A 14,029-nucleotide genomic window follows, 5' to 3' on the forward strand; every position below is an offset into this window, starting at 1 on the left:
ACGTTTGCTGGGTCTGCCTGACGGATCGTCTGGCTGGGAGCACTCTCCCCACACCGCCGGAGAGGCCAGATGTGTGGAGCCCTGTCTGTGGCTGGGTCTGTGGACGGGATCGCAATTCCAAAGCGAAAGCCCTCCCTGCCACCAAGGAGGACATTTCACATCTGCGCAAAACAAGAACATTCACAGGCCTGCAACGACAACATATGTTGAATGCTAGGTTCCCCTCGTGTGTGACAATGTTGTATCCACAGGATGTTACAGCTTACTACTCTTGCTCCCTTTATTGTTGTAGGGTCCATGGACTTGGAGCCGAACAGCTACTTATCCTTACTGCACCATTATATCTTTTATATTGGTATCATCCGTTTAGCCGCTGTCATGGTCATCCCCTTTACTGGGCTTTTCTCCATTGAGGATGTTGTCTCTATGGGGTCGGACAGGTATTGGCACCCGCAAACTGATGGAGAATTCCACTACGTTGGGCCCTGTTGGCCTGCTTGTTTTACCCTGGTTTGTGGGGACAGGGTGTTGTACATCCTGTTGCTCTGAAGCCTGGATCCATAGAGGTTCTCACTGCTATCATACTGCACCAGTGAGAGAAGATGGTATGCAGTTTCTCGAACAGAATGGAGAGGAGAGAGGGAGATCAAGAGGCGACTGACCATATGTTCAGTCAGTGTCACTGAAGAGGAGAAGGAAGGGAATTCCTCCTGTCGGAACTAGGGTCCTCACACACCCAGCTAGGTGTCCTGCTTCATCATATGGACCTGCTCCTCGTCGGGTCGGCGCTGCAATACCCGACGGGCACCCATAAAGGGGCTCTTTAGCAGAGATCCTTTGTTCCTAGCCATTAGGTGCAGTGGGTGTGAGGGGCCTAGGGGGTGTAGATGTGGTGAAGGAGGTAATTAAAACAGGTTAGATAGTCCAAAAAATACTTTTATTCAGGCTTGAAACATGTTGACCACGAGAGCTGAGCATAGCTAGACTGAACCTCGCCGTCAGAAAGCTGCCACTCTTGTTTTGTTTTTAATCAGGTGGATAGCCAGCCTGAATAAAAGTTTTTTTTTTACTATCTAACCTGTTTTAATCATCCTTCACTACATCTACACCCCCTTGGCCCCTCACACCCACTGCACCTACGAGGAGCAGGTCCATATGATGAAGCATGAAACCTAGCTGGCTGGGTGTGTGAGGACCCTAGTTCCGAAAGGAGGAATTACCTTCCTCCTCCTCTTCAGAGACACTGACTGAACATTTGGTCAGTCGCCTCTTGATCTCCCTCTCTCCTCTCCATTCTTTTTGAGGAACTGCATACCCTCTTCTCGGACAAACGGTTTAATGATTGATTGTTTACATTTGTCAACGGGCAGTGTGTCCAATGCAATAAATCTTGGAAATGGGATATAAAGTAAATTATTAAGGCATTGAGTACGACGGTGTTAAAATACACACATGCCGTCAAAGCAAGGTCTGCCACAAAAACTGTGTACGAGTAGGTAATTTATTTCTAAAAACACTCACAGTAAAATCAACCAATGGGCATCCTGCGGCAGGGGCAGGTGGGGGAGGGCCCGTGCTTCTCGCTGGGGAAGCCTGGGCATACTGCAGGGGGAGAGAGAGCCCTTGCCCCTGCATCTACCAGAGGGCAGTCTACGCATTCATTGTGGAGCACTTCTGCATCTCACTGCGCCAGTATCAGGCATTCAGAGTGTGCACTGAGCAACGACCTGCTACTATACCAGCATAGTCATTGACAAAGTTGTGTTATCTTTTAGCGCTCAACCTGTCATTATTAAGGCCTCATAGCGCTGTGTAAGTGCCGCCCACACAGTTCCGAGGTTTAGAGTGCGAGTCATCCTGGGATATGTTTCATTCGTCGAGCTTTGCATGTATGATGTTAGGGTCCAGGGAGTGGCGGGAGGGAGGGGGTGTGGCTTTTCCGTTTTATCTCCTTTTAATAGATCAGTAAGTCATTAACTTTAGTGCATCTAAAGCTTTTCCCAGGTTTGTCTAGTACACACAGAACAGGTGCATCACGGGCTGTATCAATGCAAGATTCCATCAAACCTAGAACAAGACTTTCCATCCCCCATACAAATGTGGAGGGCCGTTGACTGTCAGTGTTTGTACAGGAAGTAAGGCTCTGATCTCCGGATGACCTTATTCCCCCGATCCCTGGGGGACACACTCTGCGTGTCACTGACTTCCTCCCCAGGACCATCGCACCCTTACATACAAGTCTCCCAACGAAGTTTTGAAGTATAACATTTGACCCTATTCCCTTTCCCGTATTTCAACATGAGTTGATTGACTGTTTTAACTATCGTCCCAGCATTTGTTTAGGCAAATGCTGGACAAGGGGGTTTGATGCAGCTCAGTACTTTAAATGGCAAGTACTGTCTGGTACTGAGTACTTGCACCCTTTCATTTATTTGAGAGTTTTATATAGTGCCAGCTAGGCCTGAAGGTATCAGAGTGCTTTACAACAGTAAATGTTCACATCAAAGAAAACAAGTCCATACAGAGCGTATGAGTGCTTAACAACAGCAAATGTATACAACCTGGATAACAAGCATAGTGGGCATTTATGCTTTATGAACAAATACCGCTTTCTCTCTTTTTCTCTGAAACTAGCCACAAGCCACCAGTAGTGGATTATCTCGCAGCAGAGTGGCTGGGGAGGGGTCTGGGGTGAGAGGGGGGGGGGGGGGAAGGGGAGGGGGGGGGTGGAGGGTGGAACCGACGTACAGACAACTGAAAAAATGAAAATAACTTACCTGCTCCTTGCCATTCGCCGCTCTGCTGCTCTTCTCCTTCCTGCTGTGTACGTGCTGAGGCCACAAACACACTCCCCGGTAGGGAACTAGAGACTGTGGGGCCTCAAGGGTAAGCTGGCCTCCAAACGTGTTTTCACACAGAAGAGCTATCCGAGATTTTATTTTTTGATTATATATCCCTCATGGTTCTACTCAACATAGCATCTGTAGCTGTAAATACACAACAATGTGACGGGATGTCCTCACACACCACCAGGTGGGAGGAAAGAGCAGACGGGATCAGGTTTCTCGAGAGGAACGCACCTTGACAAAAGTGTGACTACAGGGGTTCCTGAGCCCTTCCTTCATGGGGCCTGGATGACCAGATAGTGGGGTACATATGAGACAGATAGAAAGGGGGACCCGTGTCAACCTCTTTCACCAAATGGGCACTTCCTCTAATGGTAACTAGACGCTTTCTTCTTTGGTGATTTACATGCACTTCCTTGCCTGTCCCAGAAGGCAGTCACTCTTGGGGACACCCACATGTCGCTCCGCAGGTCTCCATCAACATGTTGTGCTTTCTGAGGCCAGTCTGTTAGCAAGTCACGTAAGGGCCACGCTTCCAGAATCCAGCACACGCTGATCAGCAACACTATATTCATGCTCGGGAAAGATAGCTAATCAGCAACAGGAGGACGTGCAGCGAACCAAACCGTCCAGAACTAGGTAAGAGCCAGTGACAGGAAAGTAAGTTAGAGGAGCCGGTTGGATGGGGAAGAACTTGATGAGATGTATGATGTATGAATTTGATGAGATTACTTTGGTCTAAAGTTATTGTGAGGCTAATGCAGCTGGAATTAGAACGAGGATCATGCCTCTAATCAGTGCGGTGTGGGGAGACCTCATTAGAGGTGTCCCAGCGCTAGGTACAGGTGTCCACCGGCTTCAATGCAGTTATCAAACCAGACGATTTTAAGCTATTAGTATTTGAAATAACAATGCCTTGTATTTATGTTTTAAAATCCAAAACATATATAGAAGGCATTGTCATTGCAATGCCAATAGCTCAAAATCGTGTCAGTGCGAGACCTATTGCATTGCAAATGTTTTTTTTTTGTAATGCTTACTGTCACTACACTCCCCCCTGCTGAGCTGGAGGTTTTCCTTCCCTCTTCTCCGTGGTTTTCGTTCTTGTCTTCAGTTTTTGGCTAGTTGGTCACCTAGTCCCTTTGCCAAGAAGCGCGCACTTAGGACTTGCCCCCCCCCCCCCCGCACCCGGTCACGCCCCCCTTGGTGGTTCTCGTCGATGGAGTAAACGGGACTGCAGCAAGAATTACTTCCGGGTCAGCGACGACGTGACGTCACTTCCGTCCGGAGCCGGCACCCCGAGGGGGGGGGAGGGGGCGTGGGCCTATTTAGGGCAACTTGCCCTTGTCCTCGCCCTCTCTTTCTTACTGCGCCGGCCCCGGTATGCAGGGGTAGGGTCTATTCGCTCTTTTGTATGCACCCTCTCATGTCTACAGATTATCATCCCTTGGGAGAAGGAATGTACTTTTTAGCAGGCCTGGCCCTCATGATCCCACGTTAGCCAGCGCAGATATAGGGGTATACCCTCATACCTTTGAATGTAGCCTACAGGGTGTCCCCTGCCGTCTCCCCCAGACGTGTTCCCCTCCCCTTTGGCCTCTCTGGCTGACACTTGATTAGCTTGTTCCACTCGTTCTCAGCATAACAAATGAAAATTCTGTAAAGCGAATGTATGTTTTAACCATGCCTATGTATAGACATCACTTTTATGCAATAGTTATTGTACTGATGTTGAAAATCAAATAAACCAACTGTGGGGCGGGGCGTATATTCGATACTTACGGGAGTACCAAGATATTGTCTGGAGAATCAAAGCAGTCATACAGCTTGGTTTGCTGTGCATAATGCTCATCATGAAGACTTGGCTGCTTTTTCAGGGCAGACGCGAAAGCATTAGGCCGAGGTAACAGTACTGTGGATAAAACGGAAAAACGTAAGTTAACCATGCATAGACCACCATTTACACAAGACAATCATTTTTTCATGTTCCGCACATTTGTAAGCACCCACTTACAAAGCACATAAAATGGACACATAATGGGGGAGCTCTGAGAATTAATTTCGAGACCAGGAAAAGTATATTGAAATCTTATGGAGGAGACAGGTATTAGACAGTCACCTGCTACAAAGAACTTAGTCAATTCTTTACAGAAAGCTACAGGTGTCTTACGGAATCCTCTCTGGTTGCACGTTTCCACCGGCCCTTCCCCACACTTTAGTGCACTTGAATAGGCTACAATCATGAAATACAGCATCACTCTCCCAGCTCCATTCACAGCATTGTGTTTGCAGTGAGGTTGATGCCCAAGTATGCTATGCTCAGATGTTGCTATCTTCTCTCTCCACCTGCCCAGAATAGCTGCTGCTTCCCCTTAGTAAGGCTATTGTTGAGGAGCACCTTCATCTCAGCCCCATGGTGAACGTGCCCCATTTCCAACCCTACCTAACCTCTGTTTTATTTAGGAGGTGGGAGGGTGGTTGGAATTTGCTCCACTGTAGTTTCACTGCCTAATGGAAAACCTGAGCCACAGAAGCACCTTTGTACTTCCAAAGCGGGAACATAATTTGTCATGTACAAACACTTGCACACCATAACTAATTCTCTCAAAGCCAATCTAACTTCATCCTGGTTGGTACCCTCGGTAGTCATATCTTGATCATACTTAACTGGCATCTAAGCTTTTTCCCAGTTCTGACAAATTGAAGAAGTTGCCAAACATACAAAAAATATATCTATATCTCGATCTATATATATAATGCTTAATTCCGGTCCAGGAAAAACCTGGTTTGGTAGTTCGGCTGGACAGTTCCCATAAGGAATAGGGTCAGCAATGATCTGCATATGGCTGGGTCTGAACTGGGGTGGCAAAGTTTGCTAAAGAACGATGATGGATTCAACCCAGATCTGTGCCTGGGAGCGAGTGTCTGAAAGGTTTCATGCCAGAAACCGGTCCTAGGAAGCTTGTTTCCGGTCCAGGGAAGGTATGGCTTGGCAGTTCGGGCTGGACTGTTCCCATGAGGCACAGGGTCAGACGGATTTGCATATGGCCATGTCTGAACTGGGGTGGCAGAGTGGGCTAAAGAACAGTGATGGTTTGTTCGCCATAAGTTGGCAGGGTATGCTCAGACGCGAGTCCCTTGCTCACTTTGCCACTGGATTCAAGCAAGCCTGGCTGAAGACGGCTGAAATGCCAGAAACCGGTCCTAGGAAGCTTGTCTCCGGTCCAGGGAAGGCATGGCTTGGCAGTTCGGGCTAGACTGTTCCCATGAGGCACAGGGTCAGACGGATTTGCATATGGCCATGTCTGAACTGGGGTGGCAGAGTGGGCTAAAGAACGGTGATGGATCAAACCCAGATCTGTTGACTGGGTGTGAGTGTTTGATTGGTTCTGATGCTCCGTCCATCACCACCCCCTTTTGTACCGCTTCCCCTTAGTAAGGCTATTGTTGAGGAGCACCTTCATCTCAGCCCCATGGTGAACGTGCCCCATTTCCAACCCTACCTAACCTCTGTGTTTTAATTAGGAGGTGGGAGGGTGGTTGGAATTTGCTCCACTGTAGTTTCACTGCCTAATGGAAAACCTGAGCCACAGAAGCACCTTTGTACTTCCAAAGCGGGAACATAATTTGTCATGTACAAACACTTGCACACCATAACTTATTCTCTCAAAGTCAATTTAACTTCATCCTGGTTGGTACCCTCGGTAGTCATATCTTGATCATACTTAACTGGCATCTAAGCTTTTTCCCAGTTCTGACAAATTGAAGAAGTTGCCAAACATACAAAAAATATATCTATATCTCGATCTATATATATAATGCTTAATTCCGGTCCAGGAAAAACCTGGTTTGGTAGTTCGGCTGGACTGTTCCCATAAGGAATAGGGTCAGCAATGATTTGCATATGGCTGGGTCTGAACTGGGGTGACAAAGTTTGCTAAAGAACGATGATGGATTCAACCCAGATCTGTGCCTGGGAGCGAGTGTCTGAAAGGTTTCAGGGCTCCGTGAATCATCTCTTTGCGTTTGCTTTGCACATCCTGGGTTAACCAAGCCTTAAGGTCCTGTAGGTCAAATGGCAACCCAGGACTTAATGGATTCCCCAGCTAGGTATACAAGTCGGAATCTATGATAGAGTAAACACACTGTATCCTTTTTTCCCTCTGTTAATTCCAACTGACAGGAATACCTGAATCTTGGAAAGATTCCATTCTGTTTCCCATCGATAATAATGGGCGCCAACACAAATTCTAGTTATTACGGTCTCATAACCCTTTAAAATTCACAGGCCAAACTGAAAAATAAATAGTACCTTCTATCAAGCTGGCTTTCAACCCAACTGCAGCAACATCAATAACATACTCGCACTGTTCAACATGGCACATAAATCTATCAATTTGTTTGGCCTCCTATCTGTGTACTTTGTGGACTACACAGTGGCCTTCAACACGGTTGACCGAAATACAGACTGGCCAAAACTGATCAATTGCGATATAACTACTTTTAGCAATGACTGTGGGATATCATTTTATGCAAGTACTTTGGTTAGAGTTCCAACAGGCCCTGGCAAACACATCATATAACACAAGGAGAGAGAAATATGTACTACCGGGTTAATGCCTACCCCAGAGAACCAATGAAACACAAAAACTGGAGTGACCCCCTTTTCTAGTGCATGGAACAATTTTCCTAAGAAACCTATAGCTATTGGCAGTCTTACCACCTACTGTTACACTCCCTCAGGTAAAACAAGGCAATTCCAAGAATTAGACGAGGTAGGCTCACTCACGTAATGTTACATGCTTCATCACTTGACACGTCGTCCCACCCTGGTAAGGTGGTACGACCAGGGCAGACTCGAACTCAGGGTGGGGCTGTCCTGGGGGAGTTCTTAGAAATTACTTATTTGTTCTGGATAAAACTTGGCTCCAGTTCAAAGAGTAAAAAAACGCCTTAGGATAATCCACAAAGTATCCTTTATTTAGGTGGTATCCTAGGCTTATTTAAACAAGCATTGGCATAGCCAATAGGTCTCTCCTTTGGGACCTTATAAATGTTTAGTTATGCAGCACAATATCATTGGTGCAACAACATCAACTGTAGCATGGCTAAGCACATAAAGTCCCAAATGCGAGACCTATTGGCTATGTCAATGCTTGTTTTATCTTGCGGCCACTAGCATTGAAATGCTCAGTATGTTGCTAAGACCGAACTGAATGGATCACAAAACTTTAGGGAAAGTCAATGCAGATCTTGGAGGATGGACATTAAATATTAAAGACTGCCATCACTACTACTACTGGGTGATTTCACTCCTAACGTTTCTGAACAGAAGTAGTTCATGAAACCACATTACAATGACATGGTGTAGAGCAAGCACAGGAGGAACCAAAACAACTAAGTCTTGTACATTTACAAGAGCGGAAATTGCACACTCAGAGAAAAGTATTGGAAAGAGCGAAAACTAGAACCTCCCACCCACTACTTGACAGATCTGACTCCAAGCCCATCTTCTCTGGGTCAATTGTCTTCCTTCGGGCTATTCTAATCGGCTCAAATGGTGGACTTTGATAGACAGCCATATAAAGACAAAAATGGCTGCCTTTAATTGGGAGCACCCACACCAGAGTACTGAAATGAAACAATTAATCTCGAGCCAGTACTAAAAGGACACAATTATTTGGTCAATAATAAACTCGGTGAATGCATGTTTATTTAAAGTACATAAACCCTTTTCAATAAAAGAACAGACGAGAAAACAAGGTACCCTTTTCGGAGAAACATTCATTTGTGAAAGCAAATAATATACGTGCAAAGAGTTCGTAACGTGGTGGGCAGTGCTGCCTCCCTCCTATCCATGCTATAACTCATGACCTTCCTGCAGTTTCTTCTTTTCATTGCGACTTGATTTTTCAATATGCTTTAATGACTTGGTGCTCCAAAACCCATCAGAGTGGCATTCGGGCTCTAAATTTGCGAAATTACCTAAAGGTGATGTAGTTTGTTGGTGGAACAGTGTGGACGGGAAAGGCGCATGATGGTGGGAGGCATTTAAAAGTGATGGAAAGGATAGCTGAAAGAACAGACGCGGGAACAACATTCAAGACATGAGCAGACTGGTAAAAGATGTGTAAAAGGTGAGGGAAAGGATGCAGATACGAGAAATTGGAAAGAAGAGGATAGTGTGCAAGACAGAGGAAAAGGATAGTGGGAGATGTTTAACAAAGTGGAAAAAATGTGAAAAGGAGGGCGGACAGACAGAGGACCAGCTCATGAGATATGTGCAAAGAGATAGAAAGGAATGCAAAAACAGGAGCAAAGTCGGGACAGCAGAACAGTGTGAAATGTGTAAAAGAGAGAGAGCAGAGTGTAGACAGGAAGGAAGCAAAACCGTGAAAAAAGGAGAAACAGGCGGCATATATTGGGAGATGCGTAAAGGGGCTGGAGAGGAATTAAAGGAAAAACAGTGGGGGAAGAAACGCAAGAGAAGCCTGGGAGTTGTGTGCGAAAGTGATCGCGATGCACTTAATAAGGTCAGCAGAGTGACGAGATATGTGGTGGGGGAGGAAATTGAAGCGCAGAGAGAGGCACGCAAAGCGCGCGCCCGCGCACATGCACTCAAGCTCTAGGCCGGCCATGGCAGCATCTGGTACCCCTTTACTAAAAGTCGAGCAAGCAGCGCATGCGCTGCTCTAGGCTCGACCTAAAAACGTAAGGTGTTGTCAGAGGACATTTTTGGTTGCTATGACCATTATGTGCTACTGACTGAACTTGCCAACATGTTTCTGCCCCTTTAGTTCAGCCGAGTGGTCTCAGGCATTCATCAGGGCCAGGGCCAGGTCCAAGTATACCCTCATCAATAAACTAATAGAGCAGGGCACCAAAGAAAGTACATAGAGAGGACCTACCTCTCGTATAGAGAAACATCAGGCACATTGACCTATTGAGGAGGGGAGATAATTAAACATCTATGTAGCAACGGTGGTAAAAAGACACATATGGCAGCGCTTAACAGGGACCTTCCCATCAAGGTAGTGTAGTTATTTCTGCACAATGGCAGTTTCAAACTTAATAACAAACGTGACAGTGATAGAAATGCAATCATTCAAACAAAGCATGCATGCAAATGTGAAACAAGCATTGGCATAGCCAATAGGTCTCGCCTTTGGGACCTTATAAGTATTTAGTTATGCAACACAATATCATTGGTACAACAACATTAAGGTGCCGATTCCGATCCTGTAAAACCCGGGTACGAATCGTCGTACGGAGCGTTTTCTCCGTACGACTCGTACCCGGGGAATGCACCTTACAAACCAGCAAGTACGATTCGTACAGAAATACCATTTCCGTACGAATCGTAAAAAACACCGTGCAACTAAAAAATACATACAAGTCCGATCCGGGACAGCGCGTACGCGACATTCGCACGGATGTCAGGCAGCGTTTTACGGACCAGCAAGTACGATTCGTACCCACAGCACTTCGCACGGGAATATTTTTACGGGAGCCAAAAAGTGCCGGAAAAACTAAGTACGCCGCGATGCACGAGGAAAAGGGGGCCCTGTACGCACCGTACCCCCATCCCTACACGTCCGCACCATACCCCCAGCCCCCCCGCATGTACGCACCGTACCCCCACCCCCGTATGTACGGCGTGTACTATGTACGGCGCGTACCCCACCCCCGTATGGTTTAGAAGAAGTGTTGAGGGGTTGAGGTGTTGAAGAGGGGTAGAGATGTTTAAGATGGGTAGTAAAGGGGTAGTAGAGGCGTAGTAGAGTGTTTGCACGATAGTAGAGGGTTTGAGGGGTAGTTGAGTGGTAGAGTGTTAGAAGAGGGGTAGAGGTGTAGAAGTACGGTAGAATAGGTGTACGTTGCATGGACAACCGTAATTAGTTTAAAAAGAATTCCGATTAGAGTTTGTAAATAAAAGAAAAATAATAACTAAATAAAGGTCTCTATGGTACCATGTAAAGTGATTGAACAGCACTTTTTGCTTGCTTGCGTGAGGAAGAGAAGTAAGAAGGGAACTTCCCAGAACATGAACACTTAAAACCTTTTGAAATTAGTTTAGCCTGTGTCTGAACGTTGTGTCTGTAGGATGTGTGAACCTTATAAGCTGATAAGGATTGTTTGCTAATGAGATACTTATTGATGTTGTGCTATTAAGTCTAACATACAACAACATAGTCCTTTTGCAAATTAATATGTTACTTAATTTATTTTTTACAATGCAGAACATTTTTTTATTGTTGTACAAGTTTTACAATTATTAACATATATTATATACTTACATTGGCAAATTGTGGTATTAATTAGTATCAATTATTGACCTGCAAATGTATGCATGGTTAATTGTAATCATTTCCTCTGTTGTAATATCTTTTATTATTTCAATAATTTTCCCATTGCAAAAAATAGCTTCACATGTTTGTGGCAAATGGTGTATAAGAGCATCTGCTAAGTCTTCTATATCTTCATTAAGCATAAGCCAATTGATGAGAAGTGTATTGCTTATATCCATTGATTGGAACGTGTCCGTGCTTTTTACTTGGGTAGTAATAGTACTTATTGTGCCTTCGGTTTTTTCAATGCCATATATTTCAATTTCGATGGTTTCCAGTGGTGGTTCTGTTGGATCACTGACAAAATATCGAGAAGGAGAATATCGACCTACCAAAATAGAGGAAAAAATATAGAATGCCAAAATATCGAATGTGTATCTCCAAACAGGTAAGTACAAAAATATAGAATCCAAAATATCGTTGTAAAAAATATAGTTAGTCAAAATATCGAATTTTTTAAATGTCTTAAAAGTAATGTAAAATTAATGAAATAATACATATAATTAACTGAAACATACTTAAAAATACTTAAATAACTTTAACATTAATAAATAATTAATGTAAGTAAAAAAAAAAAAGTAATACATATATATATATTAACGTAATATTAATTAAAAATATTCAATATTTTTTGCGTAGGATAGCGGGTGGGTAAAATTTACTTTTACCACTCCAGTAAGTGCAATATTAGGGAAAGCATTGGATAGCGTAGGGGTAAAAATTACTATTCCCACTCCAGAGAGTGCAACAGTAGGGAAAGCGTTGGATAGCGTAGGGGTAAAAATTACTATTCCCACTCCAGAGAGTGCAACAGTAGGGAAAGCGTTGGATAGCGGGAGGGCAAAATTTACTATTCCCACTCCAGTGAGTGCAACAGTAGGGAAAACGTCAGATGGCGTAGGGGTAAAAATTACTATTCCCACTCCAAAGAGTGCAACAGTAGGGAAAGCGTTGGATAGCGTAGGGGTAAAAATTACTATTCAAACTCCAGAGCGTGCAACAGTAGGGAAAACGTTGGATACCGGGAGGGTAACATTTATTATTCCCACTCCAGTGAGTGCGATAGTAGGGAAAGCGTTGGATAGCGTAGGGGTAAAAATTACTATTCCCACTCCAGTGAGTGCAATAGTAGGGAAAATAATAATTTAATATTTCATTAAAAATAAATTAATTATTAATACCAAAATAAAAAGTATTAAAATGAATTACCAATCACACAATATTTAATTATTAATTATAAATACCAATAAATGGTTTAATTAATTACCTATTAATAATTAACCAAATAATTTTCAATAACAAAAAATAATAAATACAATACCAATTAATAATTATTTAATAATAAATTAATCAATATACAAAAATAATTTCAATAATTAATTATTTACAATTAAATTACTTCCCACCATAATCCCCTATAAACCCACAACCCGCTACAAATAATAAATACAATTAACATAATTATCAATTAAACAAATACAAATTAATTACCAATTAATAAAAATTATTTACCAATTAATAATTAATCAACCAATTAATTTTCAATACCAATTAATAATTACCTAATAACAATTACATTACTTCCCACCCTATTCCCCTATAAACCCACAACCCGCTACAGAAGTAAAACGCAAAATTAAATTAAAAATTATTAATAATTCCTAAAAATTGTTATTTAATGTACTATAATTAAATTGCTTCCCACCCTAATCCCTTATAAACCCACAACCCGCTACGGAATTAAATTACACAAAAATGAAATACCCTAAAATTCATTACTTTTAAAATATTCAAACATACATTCCAAAATTAATACATACTTTTAACACATATACTAACACTTAAAACACTATAAAAAAATTCGATATTTTTAACAACTATATTATGACTGTTGATATTACTTACTTCTATATTATTTAAATCAATATTCCTTACCTGATTTTCGATATTCTTCACCACTATATTTTGGCAATTCGATATTCTGTCCATTCTATATTAAAAACTCGATATTCTGTCCTGTCGACATTTTTTATTCAATATTAGGTCTGTTTACCAGTTCTGTTACCTGTGAATAGAATGTAAAGAAGTATTACTATTGGGGTTAATGATTTTTTCCCCTGAAAGTTAGTATAAGAGGTGTAGAGGGGTAGTAGAGTGTTATAGGGGTAGTAGAGCGGTAGCAGAGGGGTAGTATAGCGGTAGTCGAGTGGTAGAGGGGTAGTAGAGGAATTGAGGGGTAGTAGAGGTGTTGAAAAGGGTTAGATGTTTATTGTAGAAGTAGAATATAATTAGAGGGTTAGACAAGATGTTCAGTGTACAAGAGTGTTCGAGGTGTTTAAGACCTGTTAAAGGGTAGAATATTGTTAGATTTGTGAAATAGAGACAGAGATTTTGAAAGTAGTAGACGTAGAGGGGTATAATGGAGGTAGTTTTTTTTTTAAGCGAGGCAGTGTAGTGGTAATGTGGTAGAAGATAGTTTGAGGGCTAGAGGGTTAACAGAGTGGTAGTGGTGTAAAAGAGGGATATAAGTTCGTTAGAAGAGGGGTAGTGGGGTAGCTGAGGGGTAGAGGTGTAGAAGTGTGTAGACGGTGGTATAATAAGTGTAGAGGGCTAGAAGTGTTTTTGAGTGGTAGTAGAGGGGTATAAAAGTGGCTATAGTGTTTGTCGAATAGTATAGGGGTTGAGGGGGGTAGTGTAGTGTTAGAGGGGTAGTAAAGGGGTAGAGGGTTTGAATACTGTTTTAATAGTAGAATATAGTTGAGGTGTAGAGGGCTAAAAGGTTAGAAGAGGGATATAAGAGTGTTATAGGGATAGAGGTGTAGAAGAGGTTTAGGT

The 14,029-nt window shown here is 43.0% G+C and overlaps 1 protein-coding gene across 1 annotated transcript in view; it reads right to left on the reverse strand.

Annotated features, from left to right (window-relative positions):
- The window catches only part of ASPG (asparaginase), a 374,392-nt gene that overhangs the window by 277,363 nt on the left and 83,000 nt on the right, over positions 1-14,029 (reverse strand). Inside the window, exon 2 of the mRNA XM_085626272.1 lies at positions 4,629-4,758. Within this exon, the coding sequence (XP_085482398.1) occupies positions 4,629-4,758 (130 nt within the window). The remainder of the gene's footprint in view (positions 1-4,628; positions 4,759-14,029) is intronic.

The sequence above is a fragment of the Triturus cristatus genome, chromosome 9 (assembly GCF_964204655.1).
Source record: "Triturus cristatus chromosome 9, aTriCri1.1, whole genome shotgun sequence".
Lineage (NCBI taxonomy): Eukaryota > Metazoa > Chordata > Amphibia > Caudata > Salamandridae > Triturus > Triturus cristatus.